The following is a 16,628-nucleotide window of genomic DNA, read 5'->3' as shown; positions in this document are numbered from 1 at the left end:
GCCACAGAAAATGGCTTGGCGGGCTGTATGGTGGCCCATGGGCCATATGTTGGACAAACCTGCTCTAGCAGAACTTTCCCATCTGTTGAGATCCTTCTGAATTGTGCTCACATGCCTTCATGTTGCGTGCAGACTTGCTCAAGCAGCTTTCTATGCCTGCATCCAAATAGTTAATAAATACACTGAACGGCACTAGGTCCGGGACAGACCCCTGTGAGACTGCTTGCTTGAAACCTCCTGCCAACAGGTTCTGATGTGGCCCTGTTAATTACCCGTTACTCGTAGCCGTTGAGCCAGTTACTGATCCACCTTGTAGTAGTTTTATCCTGCCCACATTTCTCCAATTAGTTTATGAGAAGGTCATGCAGGACCTTGTCAGAAGTCCAGATACACTATATCCACCATATTTCTATCATCTACCCAAGTAGTTACTTTGTCAAAGAAGAGGATCAAGTTTGTTTGATAAGATTTGTTTTTCATAAAGCCAAGCTGGCTATTTGCATTCCGCCTTTTCTCCTTCAGATGCTTGCAAGTGGGTTTCCTTAGGATAAGCTCCAGTAATTGTCAGTTATTGAGGTGAAGCTAACTGGTCTGTAGTTCCCTGGGTCCTCCTCCTCCTTGCCTTTTTAAAGAGGGGCACTATGATGGCCTTTTCCCAGTCCTCTGATACCTGGCGCATTTCCCATGACTTCATGAAGATCATTGCCCAGGGCTCAGAACTCCTCTGCCAGTTTCTTCAGGACCCTGGGGTGAAGCTGACATGATTTAATTCAGACCCAACAAAAGCATTCTGACTGTCTCTTGTTATCTCCTCCCTCAGCATCTACTTTTCCTTATCCAGATAATTCTTATTAGGTATCTGGCTGCAGTGTAATTTTTCTGTGAAGACTGAGGCAAAGTAGCTGTTGAGCTGTCGTTGTCTTTGCATCCTTAGGAGTTCCCTCTGGCTTGTTAACAGGACCCACAGCTTCTTTGGCCCTTATTTTCTGGCCAACATACTTATAGAACCTTAATTTTCTTTGCCAGGTACAGCTTGTTCTCTGTCTTTGCCTTCCGGATTTTGCCTCTGTAGGTTCTTGCTGTTTTCTTGTACACTTCCTTGATCACTTGACCATTCTTCAGTTGCTTGTATACTTCCTTCTGCATTTGAGGCTTTTTAGAATCCCCTTGTGCAACCACATTGGTTGCTATCTTATTTAGTTAGCCTGTAAGATGAATATATACTCTACTATTTCTTAGTTACCGATGCTCCGCCAAAAGGTATGATCATTTGCTGATCAGAGTTCAGGATCCTCATTACACTTATTGTGTGCAAGTCACAGGGGCCGCCAGTGTACAAAGTCATTAACATGCCTAAAACTTAATGGTTGTGTACCTGCATTTGTCTTAAATTTAATTTGAGGATTAGAGAGTTATTTGTTAAACTAACCAATGTTGAAAAACAAAAATAAATTTCCTCCCTCTCCCCTCCCATTCCTCTCTAGATATTTCTGAACATTTGAGAAAGGTATACTTGCCAGACTCATAACAGGAACTCCTTATCCCTCTGTTTTCCTTCATAAGGTGTTCCATCCCCCTGTCAGTCTAATTCTGCAGCCCCCAGAACCTCCTTCCACCTTGCCAGGTGATGCATGTCCCTTATGCACTTTGTTCTGTTGTTCACCATTTTTTCTCCAAACTTTGGGTCCTTCATTTAAGGGGCTCTCTAAGTTCCCATTTTTCTGTCGTCCCCCCCCCAATTTCAGGATTGTCCCATTTTCCCTACTTCTGAAGTCTTTGTGCACTCACAACTCTGCAGGGGTTTTAATTTCCTGTGGGACAAATAACTGTGGCACATATTTGCACTGGCATGGCAAAAGGACCCTGGTATGGTAGAGGAGGCTGGGCCCAGCATCTATGCTGACCCCAGTAGCCTTACCTGGGGTGCTGGGGGCCTCCCGGAGCAGCAGTGGTGTTGAGGTGGCTGCTCGGAGCGTGACTCTGGCCAGCCAGGCTCCAGTTTCTGGTGGTGAATACTGCTGCCACATGTGCTGTGCTGCTTTTGTTAGTAGTGAGTTTTTTTAACACTGGGATCTCCAGCCTGTGCACGCTTGTGGGGATGTGCCCATGGATTTTAGATAGGACTTCATAGTGTCAAAAACATGAAGACCTGTTGTGGTCTGAGTTATGACAGAAGAATTGTTCTGTTATTTTTCCATAATCATAAAATGATTGAAAGCTAAGAGCTGTCATTTTCTGAGGAGTGCCTTGAGTCTAATGAGGTTGAGAACCACTGATATAGAATGATTCCATCAGTCTTTTTTTTTAATCTGTAGACCAGGGGGTGGGGCCTGATGCGGCCCACCAGGCCATTTTATCCAGCCCATGGGGCCCCTAAAAAATTTTAAAAATTAATATTTATCTGCCCTGGGCTGCCTGTCATGCAGCCCTCGATGGCTTGCCAAAACTCAGTAAGCGGCCCTCTGCCCAAAATAATTGCCTGCCCCTGCTGTAGACAGTTGTCTTTGTGTGAAGCTATAATGGTGCCAACAGATAGCACAAGGTCCTCATATCCCTTATCTTGCCTTCTGGGTTTCTCATTTTCTTTTTCTAGTCAAATCAGTGGGTTGTGGTTACTGATGCTTAGAAGGAAACAAGAAACTTGAGATACAGCATTCAAAAGTTATCTTGTTATGGGAAAACAGAGAAATGTTGTCAAGCTGAGTACAAAAACTTGCAAGCTCAGACAGCTAGAAGAGCTTTTAAATGTGGCTTATTGCAAACTAGAGTATGTCCTTCCCTAAACTGAATTTAAAAATCAAATTCAACAAACAGTATCTTGCCCTGTCATCCTCCTCATTGTTTTCCAGCTTTGTTCTACCCCCTCGTAATCTGCAAGTTTCCATTTCATTAATCATTTTTTTGCAAATGTATGCTATGATTGCTTATTACATGAACCCAGAAACTGGTCTTTTATCTCGTATTCCATTTCACATTATCCCTGGCCCGTTTCATTCCTGGATTCACTCTTGGTATTTATGTAAGTATAGTTGTCACTTTTTAGAGAAAAACAGCAATTTAAACAAGTTCTTGAAAATACTTTGTTTACTTTGAAAACGGTTTTGTGTGGACCGTACTGAAATGGGTTTGTTTTACTGTAAAGGCTAGTTCTGGACACTCCAAGAGAGCGCTTCTGATGTAAAGCATTAGTTCTCTCAGAGTCTAAATCCATCAGTAATTATACAGAGTATATCAAAACAACATTTTAAATTTCATTATAGAAAACAGCAAAGACAATACAGTGCATCTGTGTTGGATATACTCATTTTCACATACTTTTCCAAGGTTATAGAAAAGTACAGTGATGGCTGAGAGAGTAGAGGGAAGTTGATATCATTTTTTGGATGAGGAGCGCGGGGGGAGAAATCCTTGTTTTTTCAGTAGCTTTACAAATCAGACGTGGAAAAAAAAAAGTGATTCTGTCCCAGACTGAGACTGCATTGTTGGGGTTTTTGTTTTGTTTTTTGGGGGTTTTTTAAGTCTAGAAATACTTTTTTTAACTGACTGTTAGATACCTTGTAGAAAATACCCTTTGAGCTTTATGGTGTCATTACTAATCTGTTCAGTGAAAGTTAAATGAAAGTTAGACAAATAACATGCACTTTTCGCTGCATCAGGGAATGTCTACTGAAATGCTGACTACCATCAGCATTTCAGTTTATGAAAGGTAGGCTAGTTTTGTGGCCTGACATTCTTAACAGAGTGCGAACATTGACAACAGTTATTTTCCCAGCATGACATATGCAAGTTGATGTTCAGTTACTTCTGTTTTGCAGTTCTATGAATGAAGTGGTGCACACTTCACCTACGATAGGGAGTAATGTAGAAGAGCTTGTGGTTAATAACACACGTTTTCTAATGTGGGACATTGGAGGACAAGAATCACTTCGATCTTCGTGGAACACCTACTATACAAATACAGAGGTAAAAGTTTATACCTTATTGAAAGAAACTTTTTTATTCTCGTCTGTGAATATTGTAGACCAGGGATGTCAAACATATGGCCTGCGCACCAGGTCTAATCTGTTGGGCTCCTGGTGGGTCAGGAAATTTAGGGGCATGGCCTGCTACAGAATTCAGTGCCCTAGAAGTATTATGGGGTACCCAGGCCGCGGGGATCCATGGCTTCAGAGCACCTTTTTAGGTTCCTTTAAGCAGTGGATCTAAAGTAGCTTCCAAGCTCACAGCTGTGGAACTGAGGTCCAGAGAGTTTTTTAGTAAAATTAGCAAACAATGTTTGTTTCCAGAAACAGATTTCCCACTCTACCCTGTTCAGTGGTCACAAAAATGTATTTTCTGTACTCCTGCTAGTATGTCTCTGGGTCCTAGTGATGATAACTGCCCCTGTAGCAGAGTTTAACTTCTTGCAACAGAGTTCCAGTTTTACTGCAGAAAAGAGTTTTTAATTTTCAGCCATGTATATTATAGATCATTTTTCAGGTTAGGAAAAACTACCAAACTTATTGTAAAAGGTACATTCAGCTGCATATGGTAGTTTTTAATGATTAATTCAGTCAGTGAGACTGAAACTTTCTTCAGGAAAATTAAAAAAAAATGTAAATGCAAAACGGGATTAAAATAATAACTTTTATTCTAGGTTTCCCACTTTTTGATCTATATAATGACCAAATTAGAAATTTAAATCATTTCAGTTTAAATTGGTCTGTCATTCTTAGATGTCAGGTAGAGTTGTACGTTGCATGCTAACTAGTGTAGACATGCATATGCTTTTATAAGTAATAGCTCACTTCATCAGATGCTGTGAATGGATTTAAGGAGCAGGAGTTCAAGTAGAAAGTAATTTCAATACAGCTGATAGGGACAGGGTTTGAAAAAAAAAAAAGGGCACTGCTGAGAGGGGCAAAGGTGGGTTGAAGAGAAAAGCAAAGCAATAAACCCATAAGAGAGAGAGAGAGAGAGTTAAAAAAGCTAATACAGGTAATGGGATAAGATACTGTAGCCTCTGTTTAGATCACACTGTGTACTGTCTGTGGATGATTTATTTTTCACAACTTCCTGTTCAAGTGTAGTTGTTAAGAACACCCACTTTGAGGTCAATGATAATGTGTCCAGGGAATTCAAAGTGTTCTGCCACAGGCGTTTGTATATGTCTTGACTCTGTGCCGGATTGTTGTCCATTCATTCTTTCATGTAGGGATTGCCCCATATGTTCAGTGTAAACAGCAGAGAGGCACTGTGAGCAGATAATGGCATATATAACATTTGATAGAAGAGCAGATGACTTAACCTCAGATGTTGTAATCAGAGTTATTGGTCTGTGGTGATAGCCCAGTCCAGTGATGGTGGTAGTCAAGATTGTTTAATTCCTGTTCTCACCAAGGCAACAAACATAGATGCCAGCTGTGCCCCCTCATCAACAAAGACCCACATTATCACTTTCACCAACTTAAAAGAAGAACAAGAAATCATCCACAGTCTGGATTGTGTAAAGTATGGTCTAAACTAGGGGTGGGCAAAATGCAGCCCACGGGCTAGATGTAGCCCGCCAGGCCATTCTACCTGGCAAGGTCCCTAAAAATTTAGAAAATTAATATTTATCTTTCCCTGCCTGCTTGTCATGCAGCCATCAATGGCTTGCCAAAACGCAGTAAGCGGCCCTCTGCCCGACATAATTGCCTGCCCCTGGTTTAAACAGAGACAGCAAGTTCTTGACTGCAGATTCTTATTTCATTGCCTTGGTTAGCGCTCCTAACCTCTTCACCCCTGTGGGGTTGCTGCTTTGTTTTTTCTCTTCAACCCATCTTTACTTCTCAGCAGTGTCTTCTCTCTTTTCCTCCCCCCAGTTCCCATCCTTTGTATTTAAATTAATCTTTCTATGTGAACACCTACTCCCCAACTCCTTTCATAGGATTTGACAAAGCGAGCTGCTGTTTACGAAAGCTTACCTATCCCTGAATTAGTCTGCTAGTTAGTCAACTCTGCCTGATTTCAGACTAACATGGCTGACTACTTCTTTGTTGTTAGACATGTGTAGCTGAATTTTCTGTCGTCCTAACACAAGCTTCAGCATGATATGAGAGGTGTATGCAACCCCAACAAAGATGGCCTGTCATTTTAAAGCAGCTTTTTAGGAAATGTGTATGGGAAATTTATATACGAACTTAAAAAGGCAGCAAATGTATTTAAAATCCATAAACAATTGGTTTCTGGAAAGGTTCATTTATTCTGCTTCCACTTAAAACTATATACATAGTCTGTCCTCCAGTATCCCACATCAGAAAACTCTGCTGTATGTGTAGTTCTGGGTGGATGTAGAATAAACCCAGTGGATCCTATGAGACAGAAATTTAGTGCTAGTGCACCTCAAACATGCAAACTATACATATATTTACTAACCATTTTTTTTAAGTTTGTAATAGTTGTTGTGGACAGCACAGACAGAGAGAGAATTACTGTAACTAAAGAAGAACTCTATAAAATGTTAGCACATGAGGTAAGTGGTCTATTATGGTTTCACAGTTTGCTGACTATTTAGAATTTTAATCTTACAAAAATACATAGCCTATGAATTTATTATTTTTCTTAAAATAATTACATATAGACCAACAGTTTGACCATTATTGTTATGCTTACAACATCTTGTTAAACAAAGCTTTGTTGTGACGTAAGGAAGTGGTTCTCATACTCTTGTATGTAACATAATTCTGAATATAAAGTCTGGAAAATCTAGCATGTAACTTTATAGAGGAAGGCTAAAGCCCCCACAATCCTTTCTAGTACAGTCCCAGGCAACACCAGTCTCAATCTTGTGTTTGTGAAAAAGTACTAGTATTTGGACCAGATACTGTCTGAGCTCAATGATTCTTCTGTACAAGATGCTTTTTTCAGACAGGAGGGGAAAAACCTTCATTGGAAGGAAAGCAGAAGGGGGGAAGAGGAAAGAGCTTGGTTATATTTAATAGTTGTACAAGGAGCATATAGTACTTAAGTATTCAGTATGCCATAAATGATACAACACCGTGTTAAATTTTCATTTGTACCTGCTGCTAGACCTGAAATTATTAACTATATGTGTATGTTATGTTTGTGTGCTGATACTGAAATGGAAAGTTCTTGCTTTGATTAGTGTACTGTTTTTCCCAAATCCTCATGAAATTCAAAAAGCTTTAGGACTCTGGTGTCTCTGTGTACAGGTGGTAAGACCAGATACAACCTAGTTGCCTATATCCTCCTGAAATGGGAAATACAGTACAGATGCTCTTAATTAAATATTTAATGGCACTGTAAAGGTATACAGTTTATACTAATGCATGTTCCTGTTGTATTATAGGTAATCTAAAAATATTAGGCCATAATTTTTCTTCAGGGTACTACACCTGATGGAGCCCTGTTGAAAACTAGTGCTCCACCCTGATACAGTACTCTGCCTTCACAATGCAGAAACAGGGCCTTAGTAAAAACACAGAATATATTTGTATTTTGATTAAGGGTCACTATGAGGCTAGGGTTGACAAGCTGGTTAATTAATCAGTCATATAAGTATAGAACCATAGACAGATAGGGCTGCAAAGTCCTGATTCTGTAAAGGTTGTTAATATGCATTAGACATCACAGGGAGAGGGTCGCTCCCCCCTCTACAGAGGAAAGCTAAAGCCCCGACAATCTATGCCAATCTGATCATGGGGTAAAATTCCTTCCTGACACCATATATGGCAACTAGTCTGACCCTGAGCAGAGGGGTAAGACCCTCTAGCTAGGAATGTCTGGATTTAAATCCCCACAGGAGCACTGGCACACTTGTCAAAATCCCCAGCCTTTACTGTAGCCAACACCCCACTGAGGAAGGCTTAAAAAATCCATAACATATCAACAAGGGGTGGGGAGTAATTCCCTCCCAGCCCCTTGCAATAACCAGCAAAGCCCAGAAGCAAGGGAACAACCCATAGTAGAACATAAGTATAATTACACCTATATCATCTCCATCCAGAGTCTGTCCAGTCTCTTGAACACTTCCGACGATGGCGAGTCCACAACTTCCCTGTTCTAATGGGGAAGAAGTTTTTCCTGATATCCAGTCTAAACTTACTTTGCAAACTAATGTCTTGAAGTTGCACCATTCTGCCCTGCTGCAACAGAGAAACCGTGTTTTCGGGGGGCGGGGGTGTTTGGTAGCCATTTAGGTATTTGAAGACTGCTGTTATGTCCCCTCCTAAGCATCTTTTTGACAAGCTGAATCCACCTAGTTTCTTCAGCCTTACCTTGTATGGGTTGCTTTCCAAGCCCTTTTATCATCTGTGTTACCCGCCTCTCTGCACCCTCTCTAACTTCTCCATGTTCTTTATTTAAAATGCGGAGCCTAAAACTGCACAAAGTACTCTGGATGAAGCCTAACCAGTGCTGAGAGCGGTACTGTCACCTCCTGTTTCTTGCATCTGATGTTTCTGTTGATGCATCCCAAAACTTCATTCACTTTTTGTGCAGCTGTGTCACTTGCAGGCTCATATTATGTCTGTGATTTACCAGTGTCAACTGACTGGTCAAATTGACAGCCTGTAATTTGACTATAGTCAGAAATTGTCAAAGATTCCTCTGAAAACCAAGAATACCCTTGTGTAGATGGTGGCCTACCTTTCTTTTTAATTGCGTCATGGGGTCATCTGCTTGATGCAAGGGCAGGAGGACTGCACTTCTTGCCCCTCAATCCTGCAGGAGTCAGGATACATGTATAGGTACACACACACAGTCACTCTCTGTTTAGGAGAAGGTATTCTTTGCCCTGCTCCTCTGAATTCTTCCAGTCTTCTTTCCCTTAGCTGCATTAGGCCACTTGGGGCTTCAGGAAGTACTCTGTGAACCAAAACTAGCAATATAAAAATGCCTCTCCTGGCCATCTGCTGTGATTTTGGGCATCTCCAAATGCAAACAGCAAAATGCTTGAAGAGGTGACCTGCTGCCCACTTAGTGTAACTGCATTTTAAACTGACTTTTCTTTTATAGTTGCTATGTATGGTTTAGTTGTGTTTAATTTCTTTCTTTTTTATTTTGTAATAATAGTAGCATCTCTTAGCAGTATCTCCCTTTGTTGGCAGAGTGATAAAGAGATTCTGGTATGAATGACTTGAAGTCTTTTTTGCATTTTACTAAACTTATGACCACCCTAGCACCTGTTCAGTCCCCAGCACAAATAAGGACAATGTAAAGGCTGCTCATATTTGTGCCAGTGGCTGTAAAGGGCAGTTTCAGTAGGTCTGGATCAGCCAGGCATAATCCAGGCATGTCCTATTTTGCACAGCCTCAGCTGTTTGAAAGGCATCTTGGCAAGGAGGTCGCAATTTTAGTGTGGACACGTCCAACTATTTTGGAGTATTTTGAGAAAACCAAGGGAAATGGTTCAGTCTTGAATATCATTGACGTTGATAGTGAAAAAAATTAATTGTATATATTCTTTAGAATTTAGTGTCACTGTTTTACAACTAACTTTGGATTTTTTTGTGATTAATATCTAACCTACTGAAGATTAAAATCTCTTAATTTCTCTAATAAAGGAATGCTTAAAATCTTTGACAATATTTGATTTTGTATTTTGTGACTGGTCAAATACCCAATGCTACTAAGACTCACTCACCTGTTTTCTTTCATAAATTGCTCTAGTTTAAATAAAGCAAAAATGCAACAGATGACATTGAGGACTTTAATTTTTTAAATGGCAAACTGTCAGTATTGCAAAACAGTAGTACAGCGTATAGCTGCATTAAAATGATGCACAGATAACTAGTTAATAGAGTATGTCATGCTCTATAAGAGCTCTTGTACTTTAAGTTAAATAACAGTTAGAGGTATTGCAGCCTCTAACAGTGAGCATTTCAAGCAAAAATGTCCTATACGTTTCAGTTACGAGTGATCGTGGTCTTCTGTAAAACTATTTTAGAACAAATGAGTGTAGTAGCATCTTTGATCAGCTTGTGGCATAAACATTAGGCCTGCGCGAAGCGGCAGGTATTCAAATCTGATTTGGAGGGACAATAATTCAATTCAGTGATTCGAGTCAGTGTCCAGATTCGATTTGCCTAAATCTGATCTAAAGATTTGGCACCGATTCAGTGATTTGGCCATAGACTATAATGGGGAATCACTAAAATAACTAATACTTTGTCAGTTGTTTGCAGATTTGGATGAAAACTGCAGGGGTTGTAGCCCCTTCTGAGGGTGTAATTCCTGCCATGTTTCAAAGAGATAGGTGCAGGGATTTCTGTGAAAGTGTCCCTCAAACTGTTGAAAGCAAAACTCGTATTACTTGTGTGTGTTAAGGTGTGTAGGTTTTAGCCATGTTGGTCTAAGGGCATGGGTAGACACGGTTCTTTGGGTCACTCTGATTTATCTTTTATTAGACCAACTTAATGGCTGGAGAAATGTATCTTAGCAAGGTTTTGGGTTGAAAAACCTTTTATAAGGCTGAGGAAGCATTGGCAGTTGGTGTGTATGTGTGTGCGCTCTTTCTGGATGGAATGAATAGTAAAGAAGCCATAGGCTGGAATGCATGCAAGAAAGCCAGTCAGTGAAAATGTAAATTGAGGCATCAGGGGGTGAGAGACAGGCTGGGGGTGAGAGGGTGTAGCAGGTACAAGTGGGGAAGTATATGGGGAGTCAGATAGCTTATAGTGTGTCATAAATCCAATGTCTATATTGAGTCCATGAGTTTTTGTATCTAGGAGGTTGATGAAGTGAAATTCATAGGCTCATCTGTGAAAAGCGTTTCAGATGATGCTACTGCAAGACAAAAACAACTCACAAAAGGCACAGAAACAGATCACTTCATACACAGCCTTATATATTGTTTCTCTGTCCCTCCCCCAGAGCACTGCAACTGGAAGGGATCTTGGGGAAAGATCACAGTCACTGGCCAGCTACAGATCCTTCCCCCCCCAACTTCCTCCTCCCTCTTCTCAGTTTCTGTATCCTGCAAGCCTGGCTTCCAAATCTCCAAATCTTTTCCAAATTGATTCAGACACTTCTAATTTGATTTGGACCTATTAATGGGTCTCCCGATTCAGTTCAGATTTGGAGATTCAGCTGCCAAATCTCCAAAACGAATTGGCTACTGAAGCTTCGCACAGACCTAATAAATGCTGAAATCTCCAGTTTATAGCTGCAAAAATTCAGTCATCTGTCGGTAAGAGTGAGCTGCTCTGACTGGATTAGATGAAAAGAAACTTACCATATTTTCTTGCATACCACACATCACCAAACAAGATGTGCCATCTGGTTTTTTGAGGACGGTGTAGGAAAAAGTATGTTTGCATTTTTCCTTTGAGTCATGTCCGGTTCTGTGACCAAATGTCTAGAAAGTGTAGCATCCTAGGAAACGGTCTGAGTGGTGTAGCAGGAACGTCTTGGTGTGGCAGGACAGCATCAAGGCCTCAGACCCTGTAAGAACAGTAGCAAGATTGTTACTTGTTTACTTCTTTATATAAGTTCCTATAAATAATGAAGTATTTTTTTCATGTCATAGTCTTTAGCCACATACAGATTGCATGCAGCAGCTCACCTACTGTGAACCAATGCAGTTGCGACTTCAGGCACAGACTACAGTGTTAATTCTCTCAGAGCTGCTAAGGTATTGGAAGCAGCTTTTGGCTGCAGCCAAGGCAGCAGCTAATATTTGTAGAAGCTAATAGTTAATGCCCACTCCTTAATGACTGAGAGGGTTAACACTGACTCCACCTTTTGATTGTACCTTAATTACAATATCAAATTGCTTGCCAAGTGTATTTTGAAACATTTAGTTTGACACAAGTTATGGTCAGCAAAACAAGGCAATTATGAATGGATAATTAGGTGATCCATTACATTATGAATGATATATAACACCTCTGGTATTTAAAACTAAATACCACTGTTAGTGGAGGGGTGAGCTTTTTAACCCAAAATTTTCTTTGCATTTCAGTTGGTATTGCTGCTGTAATGCTCAAATAAATTGTTACTGCCCTTAGCTCTTAACTGAGCAATGTATCTATCACATTTAAAATCAGAAATGATTTGGCTCTGAAACAATAGAGAAAAAAATAACTTTTGTTTGAAAGATTATTATTCTTTCTGTTCCTAGGACTTAAAGAAAGCAGGTTTGCTGATTTTTGCTAACAAACAAGATGTGAAGGAGTGCATGACAGTAGCTGAAATATCCCAGTTTCTGAAGCTGACTTCAATTAAAGATCACCAGTGGCACATCCAGGCCTGCTGTGCTCTAACTGGCGAGGGGTAAGAGTTCTTCTTAAATAATTTTTTGATGCTCCTTATAAAATGAGGTACTATAGTACTAAGGTATTTAGAGTAAGTACAGGCAGTTATTGGACACATGATCCCTTAGCATACCTACACGGTATAATACGGGTTTTTTTCTTGCATTACTGCATGCAAAACGTAATAACTTTTGTTGAAAAAGGTATTGTCCTTGCCCTACAGTTAAATTTGCCACTTATCATTACGTCCATTTTAGTAGAGAATAACAAGAAGAATTTGAGTAGTTTCCTGAGAACTGGTAATGGGATCTGGAGTCTATCATATCTCTAAATTGCATAGATCAGTTATTTACAACCAGGGTGCCATGTGCTCCTTTTAGGGGTGTCAAGGACACATATTAACAAGATAAACCCAGAGATTTCAAATAAGAATCCATACTGTTAAAAACATTCTCACCTGTTGTGCTCTTTCTGAGTTCTTTGTAACAGAAGAATTGCTCTATTATTTTGCTGTAGTCAAAAAAAAAAAAAAAAAAAAAGAAGAGTGAAATTAGTTTTTGAAACAGGGTGCTGCCAAACTCGTAAAAGTTATGGAGGGGGTTGTCTTGAATCTGGAAGGGTTGAGATCCACTTGCATAGATAAATTTGAATCAGAATTTGGGACCTGGTGCTCTAATTACCAAGTGAACTACAAATGAATTGTCACCCTTAAGAATCCAGAGAAAGATAGATAGTGGTTTGATGGGCTTACCTGACTAGATATGGTCCCTCCAGGTCAGTGCTATGTTGCATAGTGAAGGATTGGTAAACTTTTCAGTGTGTGGGTTGAAGTGCCAAGTTTCAGTACTTTTACACATGTAGACGCTCTCTCATGCTTTGAATTATGACTGTAGTTACTATGAAAGAATGTTCTTGTAGTTGAGAGATGTTTGCATTAAATTATTTATTTTTATATACAGGTTGTGCCAAGGACTTGAATGGATGATGTCAAGACTTAAAATCAGATGATTTTTAATGACCTCTTTGCACAGACATTGCATAAACAAAGTGCAGTAGCCAGGGTTACGTGGACAGCTGCAAAATTAATGGATAAAATATTTATAATAAACTGATTTCAACTTTATTTCTGCACTCACACACACTAAGTCTCCCACCTCCCTGCCCTACCCCTTTGCTTTGAAACCAAAATGAAAATTTGAAGGCTCCAATTGGCTCTCCCATTAGTTTCCTCTGAAGACAGATCTAAAAGCTGTAATCAAGATAAAACCACTCAGGACAGTATAGTGTTGCATGTGGTAAGTATGAAGTGAGAGGAAGGAATTTTAACTTCGCATTTTATTATACCATTGGTAGTTCTCACCAGTTTAAGATTTTGGCCTCATTCTTCCGGTAAATTAGCAACCAGATCGGTGGCATAGGTATCGACTTTCCAGTATTTTTAAAATTTACTGATGTATTACAGATGCAAAACTATATTCCTGTATGTGTACTGTACATATTGTGTATATTTATACCTCAAGTTTGTTAATCAAAATATGTTCTGGGAAGAAATGAGTAACACTGATTCTCAGTACGCTCAAAATAGTACTAATGTGGACATTGCTGACATGTCACAACTGCTTTCCTTTATATTTTCTGTACAGCTGTAACTTTCTTCAAACAGTTGGTACACCGCATCTTTATAAAGTGAAATCTCTTACAACTGTTGCTTATGTTTCTCACATGATTTTGTAGTTGGGGAAGATGATAAAATGGGATGGGGTATATGAATTGTTTTTTATATTTGGTTCAGTGTTGGCAACCAGATGCTTTTAACAAAAAAACAAACAAACAGCCAAAGAGTTGCTGGATGAGACAGTAATTAAAAACAAACAAAAGTGTTAATTTTTGGTTTATGCCATCACTTCTAATGCTGGTAGTATGTAGTCATTTATTATAGAGTTCAACATAATGGGTCAATTGTTAGTTTTTAATAAAGGGGCAATATGTCTTGATTCTTTTTCTCCCCTCCAACTCCTCCCCCTTATCCAAGGTAGTGACCAACAAGTGTACCTAAATGTCCCATTTGGAATCTTCCAAAGCAGTTTTCTAACTTCTACAGGGAAATAAGAATATTTTCTGGTGATACTACAAAATTGCGTAGTAACTGCCTATTTTAAGGTTGGGAGGGGTTTAAGAATATCAAAACGCAACAAACCAAAATCACACTGTTCCACAAACTGGACTGGAACTGTTACCTGATCTTGTTCCCATAGAAGTCCATAGATAAGCTATCATGGACATAAATCATACCCCTCTGTGATTTCCCCAGGTGAGATTTCAGGGGGTCATGACTACCCTACCTTTTTCTATATTGTTAAATGGGAGGGGTGTTCTGAAAAATATTAAGAACCACTAACTTAAAGATTCAAGATTTATTATGGGTGGTTTGAAATATTATCAGTAGCACAAGATGTGTTCGTGGACTTAGTTTCGCATGTTGACTTCTTAGATGTATATTAAAGGGATATTGCAGAACTAAGCAACAACGTTTTAGAAAGTCCTTTTTTTCTTAACTTAAGAAATAGATGAAGACAGGAGAGACTCCAGCCTTGTGTTTGGGAGTATGTTAAATGAGGCAGGAAAGGACATTTAGTCTTTAAATGATGAAGCCATGATATCACAGTTAATGCATTCATTTTTATGTAACTTTATCTGTTTGTGATTTCATTGTAATCAGTAGAAACATTGAGAGAGATTTTGGGGCCAGATAATGGAGGCAGCTTCAGAAGTTCACATTTAACAGCTGTGTTGTCCTAAGTACAATACAGATGTATCAGAAAGGTCTCTCAGATCTTTTTATCATGGCATTTGGTTGGTGGGGACTCTCCACTGCCCATTAAATAAATATTTTTAAATGTGTACATGCATATATTTACAATGCATGCACATAGAGATCAGTGTTATACAGTATTGAGATTTATATAAAAGTTTGAGGAACAAATAACTTCAAAGCAAAAATTGTTTCTGAGTTTATTCTGAAAACATTTTCAAAAAACATTATATACATTATTTGGACCTAGGAATGAACAATTCTTCTATATTTTTCTAGTCTAACAAAAATTAAAATCTCAGACCTAACTATATATAAAATGTTCAGTTTTGGAGCACCACCAGAATTTTTTTACTTGAATATTTGAAGTACTGTGTTCTTTCACCTAAATTTCTATAGATTTTATGCATTAAGGATTTTATCCCATCTCTTTCTTGTGATCAAGTTTTGAGGACTTTAAATGTTTATCTTAAGTAGCATGACTAAAAGGAGCCTCAAATGTGTTTTTTTCCAAAAAAAAAAATGCTGGTTATAAATGAACTTAGTCATAAATGAACTTACTAATGAATTTGAATTGTCATCTCATTTACACTTCCACATGAAGGAGATGCCACTTGATATTTTCATCTTAACCTCAGTGTAGTATCCCCATAACTGCATGCTTGCTTTTATTGTCTCACTTCCAGTATTGGCTGTAGGTTCCAATAGGGAGAACCTAGACTCTTTACATAGTTGTGGTGCTGACTTAAAGACCATAAAATTTCTACATTTATAATCTACCGTATATGATCTGGCATTGAACAGCAGTGGAGCTTTAAGAGCTAACCCATCCACTTCTTCTTACGCTGCATGTTTTGTTTTTGTTTTATTTTTTTTAATAGTGTTAAACCTAATGATTGTGATCCATATTTTTAACCACTTTTTTGGTTACTGTACAGCAGTGTAAAGGAGGAGAGGGGGAGGGTTGCTTTTCTCTTGCAGTCAAAACTCCATTGCTGTTCAATAGTTATATGACTGCACTCGTATTGTATGTTTGGCATATATTTAAGCAGAAGCTGGTAATAGAGGTAATAGATGGCAACAGTTTTCAGACCTACCTCACAGGGGTGTTGTGAGGCTTCATTAAAGTTTATCAAATGCACACAGATCCTCTTATTCAAGGTACTTAGAAGTTAGAATTTTATCTCCCACATTATAGGGATTTAAGGAAAATATATATAATTAATTTCCTTTGCCTATCTGAAGGCGTTTCAAGAGAACACAAACATTTCTTTTGAATTGATGGTAAGGTGAATGTATAAATAACTGTATATAGTTCATGCTTAATTGTTATACTGTTCATTTCGGAAGTTATTTAGTATACAGTTTAATTTTTGGCTCTCCATGAAAATGTTAATTATCTTATTGTTGTACAAAGTAGAAATTCTCTTGGCATGCCTTCACAGTGAAGGAGTAAGAGAACTGCAGGTATGCGAAGTCTAAACAGAGCAAGCACACAACTTCATTTGTACTGCTTTTGCTTATGTTCTTGCCTTTTATTTTCATTGCTTTTGAGCAAAATTCTTCTATTTATGTTTAAC

General features: G+C 38.9%; 1 protein-coding gene across 3 annotated transcripts in view; it reads left to right on the top strand.

Annotated features, from left to right (window-relative positions):
* Window positions 1-16,189, top strand: part of ARL5A (ADP ribosylation factor like GTPase 5A) — a 22,011-nt gene extending 5,822 nt beyond the window's left edge. For 2 of the 3 annotated variants that reach the window (XM_019554219.1, XM_019554220.1), the window contains 4 exons: window positions 3,816-3,963; window positions 6,410-6,493; window positions 12,104-12,255; window positions 13,196-16,189. In XM_019554219.1, the coding sequence (XP_019409764.1) occupies window positions 3,816-3,963; window positions 6,410-6,493; window positions 12,104-12,255; window positions 13,196-13,244 (433 nt within the window). In that variant the 3' untranslated portion in view covers window positions 13,245-16,189. The remainder of the gene's footprint in view (window positions 1-3,815; window positions 3,964-6,409; window positions 6,494-12,103; window positions 12,256-13,195) is intronic. The other variant, XM_019554221.1, reaches the window with a different exon arrangement.
* Window positions 16,190-16,628: the final 439 nt, after the last annotated feature.

Source organism: Crocodylus porosus, unplaced genomic scaffold (assembly GCF_001723895.1).
Source record: "Crocodylus porosus isolate Cpor-Errol unplaced genomic scaffold, CroPor_comp1, whole genome shotgun sequence".
Taxonomy (NCBI): domain Eukaryota; kingdom Metazoa; phylum Chordata; order Crocodylia; family Crocodylidae; genus Crocodylus; species Crocodylus porosus.
The sequence above is the reverse complement of the archived record's forward strand: the minus strand, read 5'-3'. Positions and strand labels throughout refer to the sequence as shown.